This window comes from Antechinus flavipes, chromosome 2, assembly GCF_016432865.1.
Source record: "Antechinus flavipes isolate AdamAnt ecotype Samford, QLD, Australia chromosome 2, AdamAnt_v2, whole genome shotgun sequence".
Classification (NCBI taxonomy): Eukaryota; Metazoa; Chordata; class Mammalia; order Dasyuromorphia; family Dasyuridae; genus Antechinus; species Antechinus flavipes.
The window spans coordinates 254301936-254316428 of NC_067399.1; the positions used below are offsets into that span (position 1 = coordinate 254301936).

The window sequence follows — 14493 nt, forward strand, 5'->3', positions numbered from 1 at the left end:
GTATGAATTACAAAATGAGACTTTGTCCCTATGCAGTAACAGTAGGTTCCTATTTTGTGTTGCCCTAAGTCAAAAGGAGGGGGTATAATGGAGGTAAGAAAGGGCGGGAGAAGACCAAACATCTCTGTAGATGCGGCAAATGGAAAAGTGCTGTTGTGGCGGCAAGAAGAATCTATCGTGTCAGATGCCTTGTGGCCATCGGAAACACTGTGCATCCTCCTGTTTGTATCTTAGGGTTTGCGGCCAAAAAACCAGATTTGTCTTTGTCTCATTAAAATAACGAATGCAGTCCAAATGGATCTGGGGCGTCTCACAGCCCGTCAGACTAAATCACAAGGCTTTGGAAGGAAACTGACTATAGACTCATTATTTTAGACAAAAGGGAGCTTGGAGGAATAAACTGGGATGTTTTAAAAGAGATTAAAAAAAAGCTCAGCCATGTTTTCTCTGTGAAATACTTTAGGCAAGGCAAGACAGTAGTTCGATCCCATGTTGGTAATATCCACATGGTTCGATTACCTTGATCATAGAAGGAGAGCAGACTTATTCTCTTATATTGTAGGACTCTAGTCAGTTATTCTAACTGGTTGAAATTATTGGTACCCTCCAACAATTTTTTAAAAATGAAATCAAAATCAATTCGTACTAAAATAGAGGATTCACTGATTTGGTTCTTTAGATGAGGCAAGATCATTCCATGACATCTGCCTATTTTAACAGGTGACATCTACTTATTAAATGATCTCTGAGGTTCCTTACAACTTTAAATGTTTGATGATTTTCTATTCATTGTGTCTTATTCAGATAAGGACATTTCACAGATCATGAAAAATGATGAAATGAAAATATCTATAGGAAAATGAGCTAATATTTATATACATCAAGTGACACAATTTCCATGAATATGCCTTAATTTCTAGCCCTTGTGGCTCTGTGATCTGTATAAATAATTTTCACTTAAAGTTTACAGTGAGGGATAGAGTAATGTTTAATAATTAGAATTTCATACATTGTCTTGTACGAATAACTATTTAAAGCACTTTAATTATAGGGCTATTGAGAAAGGCATAAAGTTCATTAATATTTTTAAATAGACATATATGTTTATCTTTTGAAAAGGAAAAAAAAATTCTTTTAAAAGGGGGAATCATAGTGATTTCTATGAGAGGTGAATATTGAAACATGATATATTTTCCCCTCTGCAGATTATTTAACTACTATATTTACACTAACATAGATGTTTTTCATTTGGGAATTTTACTTCCAGATAACAGAGTTTCCATTTTGAAAGCATGTTAAGTTTCTAATTTTACTAAATATACTTTTGTTGGAGGCATTAAACTGGCCGGGGCTACAGATCCATGAATCCAAAGAGGTAATTGTTACAGAAACAATTCAGTACATCACAAATCCCTGTTTTCATCTCTGTAAATGGGATGCCAAAAGAGATTAAAGAGTAGAAACATGTCACAAACAAATTCACATTAGGAAAAGCACTGCAATCATTGTCCTCTGCAATTCTTAGGGCTTAGGAACTATGTTCTGATTCCGAGTAGAGAGAACTTGCTCATAAAGAGATGATGAAGCAAACGTGGACTCTTAGATGACAGTGGTGGTCTTCATATTTTCACTCTCCCTTTAGAAAAATAATATTTGCCTTTTATGAGGTGGCTGCTTTTCACTTGATGTTTCATTTCTCAGCCTGTAAAGGAAATGAGAGAAATGCAAATTGGCCAAAATAGGCTTCCAAACTGAATGGTAACTAGTCTAGCAATGTGGCAAAATAAACACCCACAACTGTAATTTTTGTGTGTGATTTATAAAAGTCTTGTTGAATTGTTTTTTTTTTTTTTTGCTAAGTTTTATGTCTTCTCTTGTGCTGAGTTACAGTAGAGGCACCGTGCTATCTTATATCCAAGTGCCATAAAAGCAAACAAAACAAAATAATCATATACTAAGAAATATTTTGCTTTGGGATCTTGATTTCCGTAGTGAATAATGTGCTTTGAAACAAAGGTACTTTGGTGTTGAATTGCTGCTTAATAAGATCTTTGCTCAAAGGAACAGACCTATAATAGTGGGATAACATGTACCCAGGAGGCTAGTAGAAAACATATTTCTAGGATATAATCATTATTTCTCCCCCAGCCCAATGGCTTGATATCTGCCCCACCTACCCTTAAGATCAATCCTGCTCAGAAAGTGATTTTCCTGATCATATTAAAAATTTCATCTCAATATTATTCAATTCAGGAAACATTTATTAAGCACTTATTATGTACAAGGGAATATGCTGGAGTTTTTTGTTTCTGCAAAGACAACTTAGAAAAAAAACGATTTCCCTTAGGCTAAAACACCACTGCATTTCAAAGACTGCTTTTGAATTTTCTATAATTGTTAGTTTGAAATCTAGTAATGGTGTATCATGCTTTATTCAAGAGAAATATTTCCCGGGTATGTTTTTCTGACTGTGCTATTGATGTATGCCACCTAAGGTGGCATTTCTTATAACATGGGGAAAAGAATTTATGTGAATTTCTGGGTATTGGAAAACAAAAAAAATCTCTTAAGGGATGTGTGTGTGTGTGTGTGTGTGTGTGTGTGTGTGCATCTATGTAGTTTTGATATTTACTATTTAATAAACTATCAAATTAGATATCAGGTCAAAAGTACTCATCAGTTCGATGGAGTACAGGGAAGAGTGAAACTGTCTTATTAAAAATGGGTAGAACAACAACAGATTGGTTGAATTTTTCATATCCCTATAGGGGCCTTGATATTATGAAAACACAGTCTGATGTTGGGGACAGAAAGAAGAGGAATATTAGCCTAAGAAATCAGGATTTAAAAGAAGAAAGGAATAAGGAAGAGGTGCACTAGTTTGAGATTTGTTGATGAAACCTCAAGCGTCCTCATTCCTGGATCATTAAGTGTGGCCTGGTTAATCCAGTTGCCTTTAATTACAACTGAAAAATTGCCTAAAGAAATGGATAGCCAGGTGAGACAGTTGTGAACATATCTAGAGAGAAAATTGAGTAGATGCAGCAGAGACTTGGCCTAGTGACATATCCATAGATGTGATTAGAAGAACTGAATTCAGTTTTTCTAGAGGCCACTCCTATTCCCTGGAGTTACACAAAGCAGTGGGAGTTTTTTCATTGTGTTGTTTTAGAAAAGCCTAAGAAGTGATAGTGTTGATTATACATTTCTTTCCTTTCTTGCTGCTTAATTTGTTACAAAATGAGACTTACTGAGTTGAAGAATAATTCTTTAACTAGGTCATGGACAAAAATGCTGGACATTGATCAAATATCTTTATACTATGAAATGTGATCTTTGTATTTGCATTGGTTGTCTTACTATAATTAATTTTTTGTGTAATTGAAGAGAAAGGTAATAGTCAGAAATCTCACTTATGCAAGAAGTACAAACAACTGACTATTCAAGATGAATGGAGGTACATCTATCATTAGTTTCTGGAATTTGAAAGATAGGTTAGTGAGAAACTAAGTGAAGCAAACTTTAGGGGAAAAAACAAAGTAAAAGTCAAAGCACAAGTAACTCAATCAGTGATTCTCAAACTTTTTGGTTGTACCTAAAAAAATTATAATTTACCCTTTACAATCTTAAAAATAATTGATGACTTTTCAAGGAATTTTTGTTTTTGTGTTTATATCTATATCTTGGAGACCTGCAAAGTTTCCTTCCTCCCCCAGCCACACATTGAGAACTACTATTTCATTCCTCAGAGAACAATTTACTGTTCTTGTGAAAGAAAGAAACTAGGTTTTGATGCTCTTCTGTCCATATAACCAACATATGTCAAGGAAACTATTAAATATTTGTTTGGCATGTTCCCACATCTTACCAAAAAAGAATGGTCCAACATTTATACTTATTTCTGAAGAGCAAAAATAATTCAAAGTTATTTTAAAGAGGTTTGAAAATGACATCTAAAATCAACAGTGTTTTCATATATATGCATAAATATATTCATATTTATATTCCAGCTAAATGCTGAGGAAATCATTGTGGCTTCTGGATAGGATATTTAAAATATGTCTTTCTAGGCCATGGGTATTAAAATTTGATCCCCTTATGATTCATTTCTTTCTTCAACAAGTATCATAGAAAGAATCCAGATATCTGGTGGTAATACAAAGTATTCAGTCACTCATGTGGATCCCTGACATGTTTGATTGTTTAACATTATGAAGAAAAAATGTTCAATGACTGAATTTTAGCCATAATCTAACATCTAATCTGCTTTAAAAGTAAAATAAAGAAGTATATGAAAACTGTGTAGCTTGGGTAAAGTTTAGCTACTGCTTCCTCCTATTAATTTAAATCATATATTGTGTTTAAAGGCATTACATCATGATTAACTTTATAATTGGGAATTTCCATTTTCCTATCAAGCTAACAGTAGTATTTTATTTTCTGTTCGATATTTCTTTTATATTCATAGATTTTAACCTTCTCAAGGATCTAATCCAACTTCTTCATTTTATAGATGAAGAAAATGAGAACCACAGAGGCAAAATGACTTTCCTAGAGTCACAAAGACAGTAAATAACAAGGCTGAGATTAAAACACAATCTCTCTGATTTTAACTCCACTTCTCTTTCCATTACACCAGCTTGTTTGGCTCTTAACTTTGCATGCCACAGAATGCTGCATTTATATTTGAAAATTTGGATTCTGCTAGTTATTACCTTTTACAAGTCTATGATTTACTGTGTTAGATTTCTTTACTAAAAGTGTCTTTATGAGGAATTTTTAGGCAATGAAATTTTAAGACTGCACTGAGACTTTTGGGACACTATATTTTAAAACCTATTTTAGCACCTTCTACACAGGAAAACAAGCTCCTGTAAGTTTTTACAGACTCAATTACTAGCTAAAAAAGGAAATGATAGCCTAGTAGATAGAGTTCTGCCCTTGGGTCAAGAAGATCTATGTTATAAATCCTGTCTATGATTCACATTCTCTGACCTGGGCAAGATACTTAACTTCTAGTTCTATGAAGTTTTGTAAACTTATTTTCTTAAAGTATTTCAGGCAACTCTCTATATTTAAAAGATGCTTATCTGTCTGGAGGGAGTTTTCAAACTAGGAACTTATCACAGGTGGACAAATAATCAGTTAAATAGTTGAATAGCTACAGGTTGAGAAGGGACAGAAACATAGTTGTGAATAAATAATCATTTTTGGAGTCAAGAAAACCTGGGTTCAAGTGCTTCTTCTGTATTAATTGTGGGTCTTTGGGTAAGTCTTAATCTCTGTTCTATAGCTAGTGTAGAACAGTTGCCGATTTTCATTGGAAAAGAGATCTCTCAAATGAAGCTTCTAATGTAGAAGAAATCACAGCCCATCCCCAAAATAGCTAAAGGTATTTTTAAAAAGTTCATTTTAAACTTAAGTTTAGAGGGAAAAAAATTGCAAAATTTGTAATTTAGAAAACTCACCAAACACAAATGTAAGAATAAAAATGACAAGTACTCAAAATTTCTGTTTCTCCAGAGAATTTTCTGAGCTATATGATTAAAAAAGCAAGCAGTCATTTTAGCCAACATAATGATTCTTAAAAGAAAAACAATAGATTCCATTGTGAGTAAGTCTCATTGAATTAAAATTTTTAGGGTAAATCTTTACCATACTGCTAATTGAAAAGAAACTGAAATGGAAATCTATTTTTTCTTTTTTGTATCTAAATAAGTGCCAAATATATCTTTGATGTTTTCCATCAAAATGACTATTTCTCCATAAAATCTAGATTCTTTATTATTTACAATGTTCATTCAAGAGCTCTTTAGCATGCCCCCAGAATTAATAGTCATTGAGTTTCCTGGCCTTTCCCAATATTTTGGGTATGTTCAGTCTTCCTGCCTTAAGTTGTCAGGAAAGCATTTAGAAACGAGTTTTTTCAAACACCCAGCTTTCTGAACGAAGAGAATAAACAAACTAGTCTGCTGGGGGAAAAGAGGAATAAAAATGGAAATTAGCTGAAACCAGTACTAAGCATATGCCTTTTTATGAATGAGACTTAATCACACACTTCACTTTGCAAATACAAAAAGTCCCTTTGCAATGTATTCATTAAAGTTAACCGCTATAGACAAGCCACTTAGTAGCGGTCGCTGTCCTCTGCCTATTAGCATAACACCAGAGACAGGCGTGGAAATTGGTTTAATAACCACAAACAGTTACACTCGGAGTCTAACACAAATGGTTCCGGACAGATCCACCCCCTCAAGCCCTAACTGTACCAGGTTGGATGGTGGCTATGACACTGGGTGGTTGGTGGTGGGAAGAGTACGGAAAATGGAACCAGGGCATTTGGGTGTGAATACTCTCTCTGCTATTTACTGATTTGAGCAAACAAATTATAGCCTCCGTGAGTCTCTATTCTCTACTGTGAAATGAGGTTAACAACAATAATAGTTGTTAGAGTAGAGTAAGAGAGTAATAATGACAGTGCTTACAGAGTTATAATGAAAAGTTTTAATGAAAAAACAAAACAAAACAACAACAAAAAAGACTTACAGATGTAAATCTTAACCATCACCTTTTTTAAGAAGAAAGGAAAAATGTGGCACCAGTAGAAAAGGATGAGTGGAAAGAATACTGGCTTTGGAGTAAGAAGACCTCGTTTCTTAACTCAACTGCCTACTACCAGGAGGGTCTTGGTCAAATCAAATAACTTCTGTTAACCTCAGTTTCCTTATCTGTAAAATGAAGAAAGTGACATCCTTTCCAGTTATTTCTATATATCTAACCAGGATTAGGGATGGAGATGCGACTACACTACAATTTACTCACCTGGAAACTACAACACATCTTCTATTGAAAATTGGTGCCAGATTGTCGGGCAACGAGCAGGCTTGTCTACTTTACAATTTGCCCTGGGCTAGAGCAGTTGCTCTGTCCCTGGGGATAAGTTCGAGGTTTAATTTGACTAATGTGCTGGCCTTGGGATCCGGGAAGCTCCAACTTTTTTTCTGAATTTTTGAAGTCCTCACAAAACATTCATAGAGTTGTCCTGTGCTATTGCTAGCTTTCGTTCTTCGATAGCTTCAGATTGGGATCAAGAAAATCCCACGAAGTGGAAGGGTTAAAACTTTTCTGGTCTCAGCCTCCAAGTCAGATTCGTCTCTAACTTTAACTGTTTACAAGGTTAGTGCACTATCGGTCCTACCGGGCCTACAGTGCTGCTATGCAGATCAGATCTTTATGTAACTTGAATCTGATGGTTTATTGAAAATCTCAGATTTTCCCCGAAATTTGGCTTTCAGCACTTATTCCTCAAGCAAACAATGGTTTGGGAAGAAGACATCTTTCCAGGATGCCGGAAGGCTTTGGTTTGAGAAGGCCAAGCACTGGGAAGAGGTATGAGGCAGAGAGAGTAGAAAGTCACCTCTTGGTTGCAAAAGACACATATTAAGAAGCCCGGAGTTCTGGAGGATGAGGCATAGTGGGTTTAGAGGGAGGACGAATAACTTGGCTTGTAGCTGAACTTTTGCGTCTGGGAGTTTGGAAAGTTTCAAAGTTCCTGGAAATAGATCTCATACTGGACAAGGAGCGGAACCCAGAATCTGGGACTTGAGTTCCTGGATTTGGGGCTATTGTTGAGGGCAGCGTTGCATAGTTACTAGATTAGGCTTCGAACCACCCGAAATCCATCTGCGCTCATCACGGTCTGTCCCAGGCCTAGAGTCTAATTGCAAGAAATAATTTTCTGTGTAAAAACGGGAGCGTTCTCAAGGTGGGATTAGAAAGTTGAGGGCTGGGTGCAGAAGGAAAGCGAAGTTTCTCTGACTTGCTTAGCCCGGGCCCGCGAGGAAAGCAATTGCATAAGACAATTTAACACAAATTACACCGAAGTCCGAAGCCTGGTGTATTCTCTTCTCCCTTTTGTTGCTTTAGGTTTAAACAAGTCTGAGAACTAAAGGAAGGTGAGGGGGGAAGTGTGTGGATGGGAATAAGCATTGTAGCAATTCTAACTGAAACGGTGTTTCGAGGAGACTGGAAGACAATGAACAAGGTAAGGAAGGAGCAAGGAACTGGAGGAAAGGTGATGCTGGGAGATGTGGGGACAGGGTTAGATACACACATAATCACGGCTTCTCGTTACAATGCTTACAAAGAGCAGAAGGAGTACCCGAGAAGGCAGCACATTTCTCGGGACAGGCGGCCAGTGCTGTACCTGAGAACGGATATACTGCAGCCTGGCCAAAGGGAGTCAATGTGGCTGGAATAGGGCCGGTGAGGCTCTGACCCTGATTCAAATAGGCTACCAGTCGTCGCATCTCCTCAAGAGCCTGGGCCTGCATCAAGATGTAGTTCTTCGCTAGGAGAAGAGTAGCAATTTTGGATAATTTCCTCACAGAAGGGCTGTGAGCGTAGGGAATGACCGACCTGAGTCCATCCAGTGCGTCGTTCAGGTCGTGCATACGTCTCCGCTCTCGGGCATTGATACTTAAGCGCAAGGAGCGCTGTTCTTTGGGTTTCTTGGCCAGGGTCCCCGCCTTGAGTTTGGCATCGGTGTCGAACCCAGGGCTCCTTTTCCTAGGTTCAAAGGCGTCCTCCTCATCACCGCTCTGCTCTCCGCTGCTCTCGGCTGCTCCTCCTTTGGCCAGAGGAGTCCCATGAAAGTCTCCCGCAGGCGATGTATTGTAACCTCGGTGCGCTTCAGCACCGCGGACAGAGCCATAAGGGAAAGCGGCAGTTGTGTAGCTCTGGGTTAAAGCTAAGTAGGTGTCTCCGGACAGAGACTTGAGCTCCGCCATTGCCTTCTCAGGGAGCTCCCTGGAGCCCTGGAAAAGGTCGCCTCTCCCCACACTCATCAGAGCACATAAGCTTCCAGTGGGAAGCTACCCACACTGCCGAAGAGCTGCTTTCAGGAACGGGGATTATTTCACTCCTAGAAATTTGTCCTCTTTCCTTTTCCTCCCCCAACCTCTGTGCCGCTTTCTGACTTAAAGACAGAGGGCTTGAGGAAGAGACGTGCTAGGGGGAGGGGCGCCTGAAAATGAGCCGACGGGTCTACTCTGTTCTGAAGGTTTTGCACCTTTCCGTTCGTCAGTCCTCTGTCCCTTCAATTCTTGCCCACCTTCTCCCCCGCTACCACCAAGGCTGAAGCACTAGGCTTGGGGGTGGGATCTAGCTGCTACTTCGGCCCCCGCCCTCGATTTTTGACTCGAAGTAGCCCTCTGGGATTTCGTAGCTGCCCAATCACAAGAGCCTCTTGTAATTAAAAGGAGGGGCGAGAGAGACTAGAACAAGGGAAGAGACAGATTTTAGAGAGTGGAGGAAATTCAGACACAGCTGAGCGACAGATACCTGGGGAGAGAGACAGAGAGAGAAAGCCACACTCACAGAAGCTCAGAAAGAAGAGAGGAGGGAAAAAGAGACAGTGAGACAGAAACACGGTGAGACACAGACACACAGAGAGAAAAGTAGAAGAGAGAGACAGACAGAGAAAAAGAGAGATAGAGGTAGGAAAGAGAGAGGGAGGAAGATGGCAGGAAGAAGCGGGGGAAAAAAGGTAGGGAGGTAGAGAGAGACAGAGAGAAAGGGAGAGAGACAACAGAGACATGCAGAGAGTCGGAGAAGAGAGAGAAAAGAGGAGACCGACAGAGGCAGAGAGGGACAGAGAGAAGAGACGAGAAGAGGAGAGGAGAAGAGAGGAGAGAAGTTGGGACTGGAAGAAGTTACTTTAGGAGTTAGGAGAGCACAGAGGCTAGAAATAATTGTTTCAGGAATAAACTGAGAAGGAGAGCCTTGAGCCTGCACTCTATTTCTCCCTCCATCTCTCTTTCTCTCTGTCTTTGTATTTCTCCTGTCCATGTCTCTGTGTCTGTCTGTTTCTCCCTTTCTATTTCTATCTCTCTTTTCTGACTATATTTTTGGTCAACTTTTTCTATTTCTGCCCACAAAGGTTGCTAAAACAAAACCATTTTCTCAATTTGACTCTCAATTTCTGTGTCTGCAGGTAGATGGTGAGTAAGGTAGTTCCCAACTCCAGGGATTATTAATGTTAAAATTTATTTTTATGTAACTTTCTTTGACCCAGGCTTACTTTCTGTGCCACAGAGTTCTGGGAATTAGTAAGTTTGCAGCAAGGATAAATTTGTCTGCAGATTTGTATGGAATTTTGAAGTGAAGGCCCTATTCCAGGGCAACTTCAGAGCCTTTCTTTTCCCTGTTGGTAGGTTGCTTTTTCTTTTAGTAACAGTCTGCACTTCCTAACTGCAGAATTAGAGACACTGAGCCCTGGCAATGTGTACCAGGACCTGACTTGTTGTGTCCTGGTACATATTTGGATAATGTGTGTTGTGGAATTGATGAGGGAGAAACTGGCAATCTCCAAAGCCTCTCCCATCTGGAATTTTTGAACAGAGAACTCCAGGGGCTGTAATTCATATGCTGTGTGTATATTCCGCACCAACTGCACAAATACTTCCTCCCCCTAAGCCTTCATAACTCATTCTAACTTAATTTTCTTTGGGGGAATGTTATGTGGATGACATAGAGGAGTATGTATGGGATGCTGATTCATGGATCTTGCCAAAATTTCTCTTTTATCTGATCTCCCTGGAATTATGGCTCGGTCTGGTTATCACATGAATAATAGAGAAAAAATAATATAATGTATATGGAAAAGAAGCAAGGATGGAAGTGACATATTATAGCGAATAGTCAAGAAGTATAATGTTTGAGCTAGCTTTCTGGAGATCTTCCAGAAGGGCCTTAGTCTCAGCAGGATAGAGACCATGAGAATGGACAAGAATAGAGTGCAAAGTCTTTATTGTCTCATGCACAGTCTAGAGAACTATTACATCTATTACAACTATTACAGCTATTACATTTAGTACAACTAGAGAACTATTCCATCACCATGGTAAATACTCAGTATACTAAGTAAGTACTACTAGATAACCATTGTCTCATCAATTCCTCTGAGTTAACATCTTGTTTCAAGTATACTTCTCCAGAGTTCCAGCTCTCTACAAAGAAGGACTCTGTTGCAAACCAAACATCACTTTCTATCTCCTCTCAAATAGGTATCAGAGACACCAGAAGCAGAAATGGATTCATTAATTCATTCACCATCTCTAGCATTATTAGAGTTCTTAGTTTTGGTATCTACTTTCAAAGAAAGCCTTCATGGGTATAAACAAGGAAAATAGCTCTTGCATTAATGTTAAATGACTTCTGTCTCATCCTTTTATGGTAGATTTCATGATGCCTCCCAGGCTCTAATTTGAACTGTGCACATGCAAAGTGACTGGTGAGAGCTACATTTGATTTCTCTGATGCCACAATTATTTCAAATACTTTAATACTTCAATGGATCTGTGATGAAATTGCAGCTAGGTTGAATAGCGGTTAGACCACGGGATCTGGAGTTAGAAAGAGTTGAGTTCAAACCCAGCCTTTGACACTTACTAGCTGTGGGACTCTGAGCAACGCTTGTTTGTCTCAGTTTCCTTGACTGTAAAGTGGGGATAATAATAGCACCCACCTAAGAATATTGTAAGGATCAAGTTACATTACAAATTCAAATATTTGTAAAGTGATTTGCAATTTTAAATAAATGATGTTATCATTATCATTATTAATATGGTAGTTCCTCCATTGATACAGATAGAAACTCATTAAGACCTTCAAATCCTGAGCAATTATTTTGCATGTTCTTTCATAGATACTATCTAAAGCTACTCTATCCCACATGCTGGAGGTCTTCCTCTGGGGTCTTTTTTATATGTTATAGATTCCAATCCAGAATTCAGAGAGTAGCAACCTGTCATATTCTGAGCATACATTTTCTGTTAATTCGTGAGAAATCTTTTGTAGATATGTCATTTTAGACATATGATGCAACCAACTTATAGCTATCATGAAAGTTTCATTGATTTTTTCCTTTTTTTGTAAGCAATTGTAGTTGAATTGTTCAGAGTCACACAGCTAGTTTTATATGTCTCAGATTTGAACTCAGATCCTCCTTTCTTCAGGGCTGGTGCTCTATCCACTGTGCCATTTATCTGGTCTCTTTTCCCATTTCTTTTTGAGTCATCTGCAACCCTAATTTTTTTGAAAATTGTCCCAGTGCATCAAAATTACATTGCTGGAAGAACTTGGCTTTGAAACCAGATCTTCTTACGGTGCTTCCAGTGAGGATCTTATTCTACTACTGCAGTGGCAACTTCTCTACAACTTAATTTCTTAGAGAATAACCCTGAGAGTTCAAGCTATTTTTCCATTACAAGCAGGACTTGAGGTCTAGATCTGGGGTGAGATTTCTCTTCACTATTTCATGTTGTCTTATCATAGAATAATATTTGTATTAAAAATAAGGGCTGTTGTGTCAGAAGCCAGCTATAATGATTAAAGCTCTTATAGTCTCACAGATACAATCTGTTCTGTTCACATTTTCTAGATCCAAATCATTATGTATCTACAGTACTTCTAACACACATACACAGAGACACTAATGCACTGATGGATTAATTCAATGAATTGGTCATTTGAATGTAGGTCGTAGTATGGACACTAGACATTTTTCATTCAATTAGTTTTTTCTGTAAGGATTATTAGACCCATTTCCTTCAAATTATCATGACTTTAATGGAGGAGACTTTGTAAAGTTCTGGAAACTAATGTAGTTAACACAATATTGTCTGAAAACAGGAACATATGGAGGACTTTCCATGTGCATCTTGCATAGGACATCCTTTATGACAGTCTTGGATATGGCATCTCCATATATTTTATTACTCAATTGAATGTGATGGTAAAATATTTTAATTTATATCTGAAAAAAGAAAATTGACTTTTCCTTTTTACCCATTGTTTTATCTTCACAATAATCCTGAGAGGTAGGCTCTATCATCACCCCCCATTGTGCACTTGAAGAAACTGAAGCAAACAGAGGTTAAATGACTTGTTCAGCATCACACAGCTTGTGTATGAGACCAGATTTGAATTTAGGTCTTTTTGCAGGCTAAATATTTTATCTAGCGGTTCATAATAATAATATTTAACATCACACTGTCTTCTCTGGTTTCCACCTTCAACTAGTATTCCAGCTTCTATCCCTAAGACTCTGGGATTGTGATAGGTAAATGTTGACCATAGCTATATATGACCCAGAGCTATTCTGCATTCTCAAGATATCTTTATATCATGATGTTGCTTATTTACCCATCCCTTCTCCTTCTATTTCCTTTTTTCTATCTTGGATAATAGTAGTCCAGTCAGTTCTACTATTACTGGCAAGGAAAATTGTCCTTTGACATTTGCCAATCAATTGAAATTTTTTGATAATTTCAGTTTTCCCTCCTCATTACCCCCTTTCTAAGTCCCTCTCCTTTGGTTGGTTTCATTTAGAGCTGGATCTCAAAAGCTGGTTCTGTGTTAGGCAAATTCTATTTTTCTGGTCAGTCTTTGAACCTAGGTGATTTCTGGAGAAATACAACTATTTTGAGCTGGATGTCAGACTCCTTTAGTACTAAGGCTGGAGTGCCATATAGCCATACACAGCGTCCTACTCCAGTTTTCTTTGTTCTTCAGTTCTTTGATTGAGTTCTGTTGAAGTATAAAGTGCTGCCCTGAGGCCTTCCCAGACTGAGATTTCTGCCCTTTGGATTTCTAGAGCATTGGATGAAACAGGGGGTAGATTTGAATTCTGTGGCAAATCCATAGATTAGTTTGTATGTCCTGCTGTTGGAGTATGGAGGTAGTGTCTTGGGGGCTAAGTCTCTTTTGTTAGGTTCTTTTAGGTTTCTAGTATCTTAGATGATAGAGATAGCCAAAATTGCATTATCTCTTATACAAATTAAAATTTTGTGGAAGTTTCAGAAGTTGGGAAGATTGGAAAGAATGTGTAGTCCTCTGTCTTATTGGCTACATGATCCTTAGTAACTTTTAAATCATAGTTCTTAATTGTTTATCAGAATAGCTAGACCAATTTACAAATCCATTAATTTAAGTATTTCCCCTGTAACCCCTTCAATATGTCAATTTTGTCAATTTAATAGGTATGAGGTTGAACCTGAGTGATTTAATTTGTATTTATCTAATTATTGGTGATTTTGGAGCATTTCCCCCCTCCAATTGGGTATAGGCAGTGTAAATTAACACAAATCTTCTCTTGAAGACTGTTCTTATTCGTTGACCATTTAACAATTGGGGAATACATAACCTCTTAAATCCAATGGCCATTTTTTTTAGTCTCCATCTTTTTTGAGTTCTTTGTAGTATTTGGCATTGTTAACTATCCCATCTTCTTCAACACTCTTCACTAGATTTTTTTTTGACTTTTAATTTGCTACTCATTCTACTCATGCTGCTCCTAAGTCTCCTTTGTACATTATTCATCTATATTCTTTCCACTACATGCAAATGTACTCAAGAGCTCTGTCCTAGGCATTCTCTTATTTTTCAAATAGACTATCATCTCTATGCAGATAACTCCCCAAACTATGTATC

The 14493-nt window shown here is 37.9% G+C and overlaps 1 protein-coding gene across 1 annotated transcript; it reads right to left on the bottom strand.

Annotated features, from left to right (window-relative positions):
- Nucleotides 1–971: 971 nt before the first annotated feature.
- BHLHE23 (basic helix-loop-helix family member e23) lies at nt 972–8846 on the bottom strand. The gene is made up of 2 exons (XM_051982976.1): nt 6823–8846; nt 972–1702 (listed from the first exon to the last, which is right to left on the bottom strand). Exon 1 carries the CDS (start codon nt 8844–8846, stop codon nt 8118–8120), a length of 729 nt encoding a protein of 242 aa, XP_051838936.1. The 3' UTR covers nt 972–1702; nt 6823–8117.
- Nucleotides 8847–14493: the final 5647 nt, after the last annotated feature.

What these genes read in the sequence shown, in the direction of transcription:
- BHLHE23 (XM_051982976.1), bottom strand. Translation starts at nt 8,846, where the DNA reads ATGAGTGTGGGGAGAGGCGACCTTTTCCAGGGCTCCAGGGAGCTCCCT.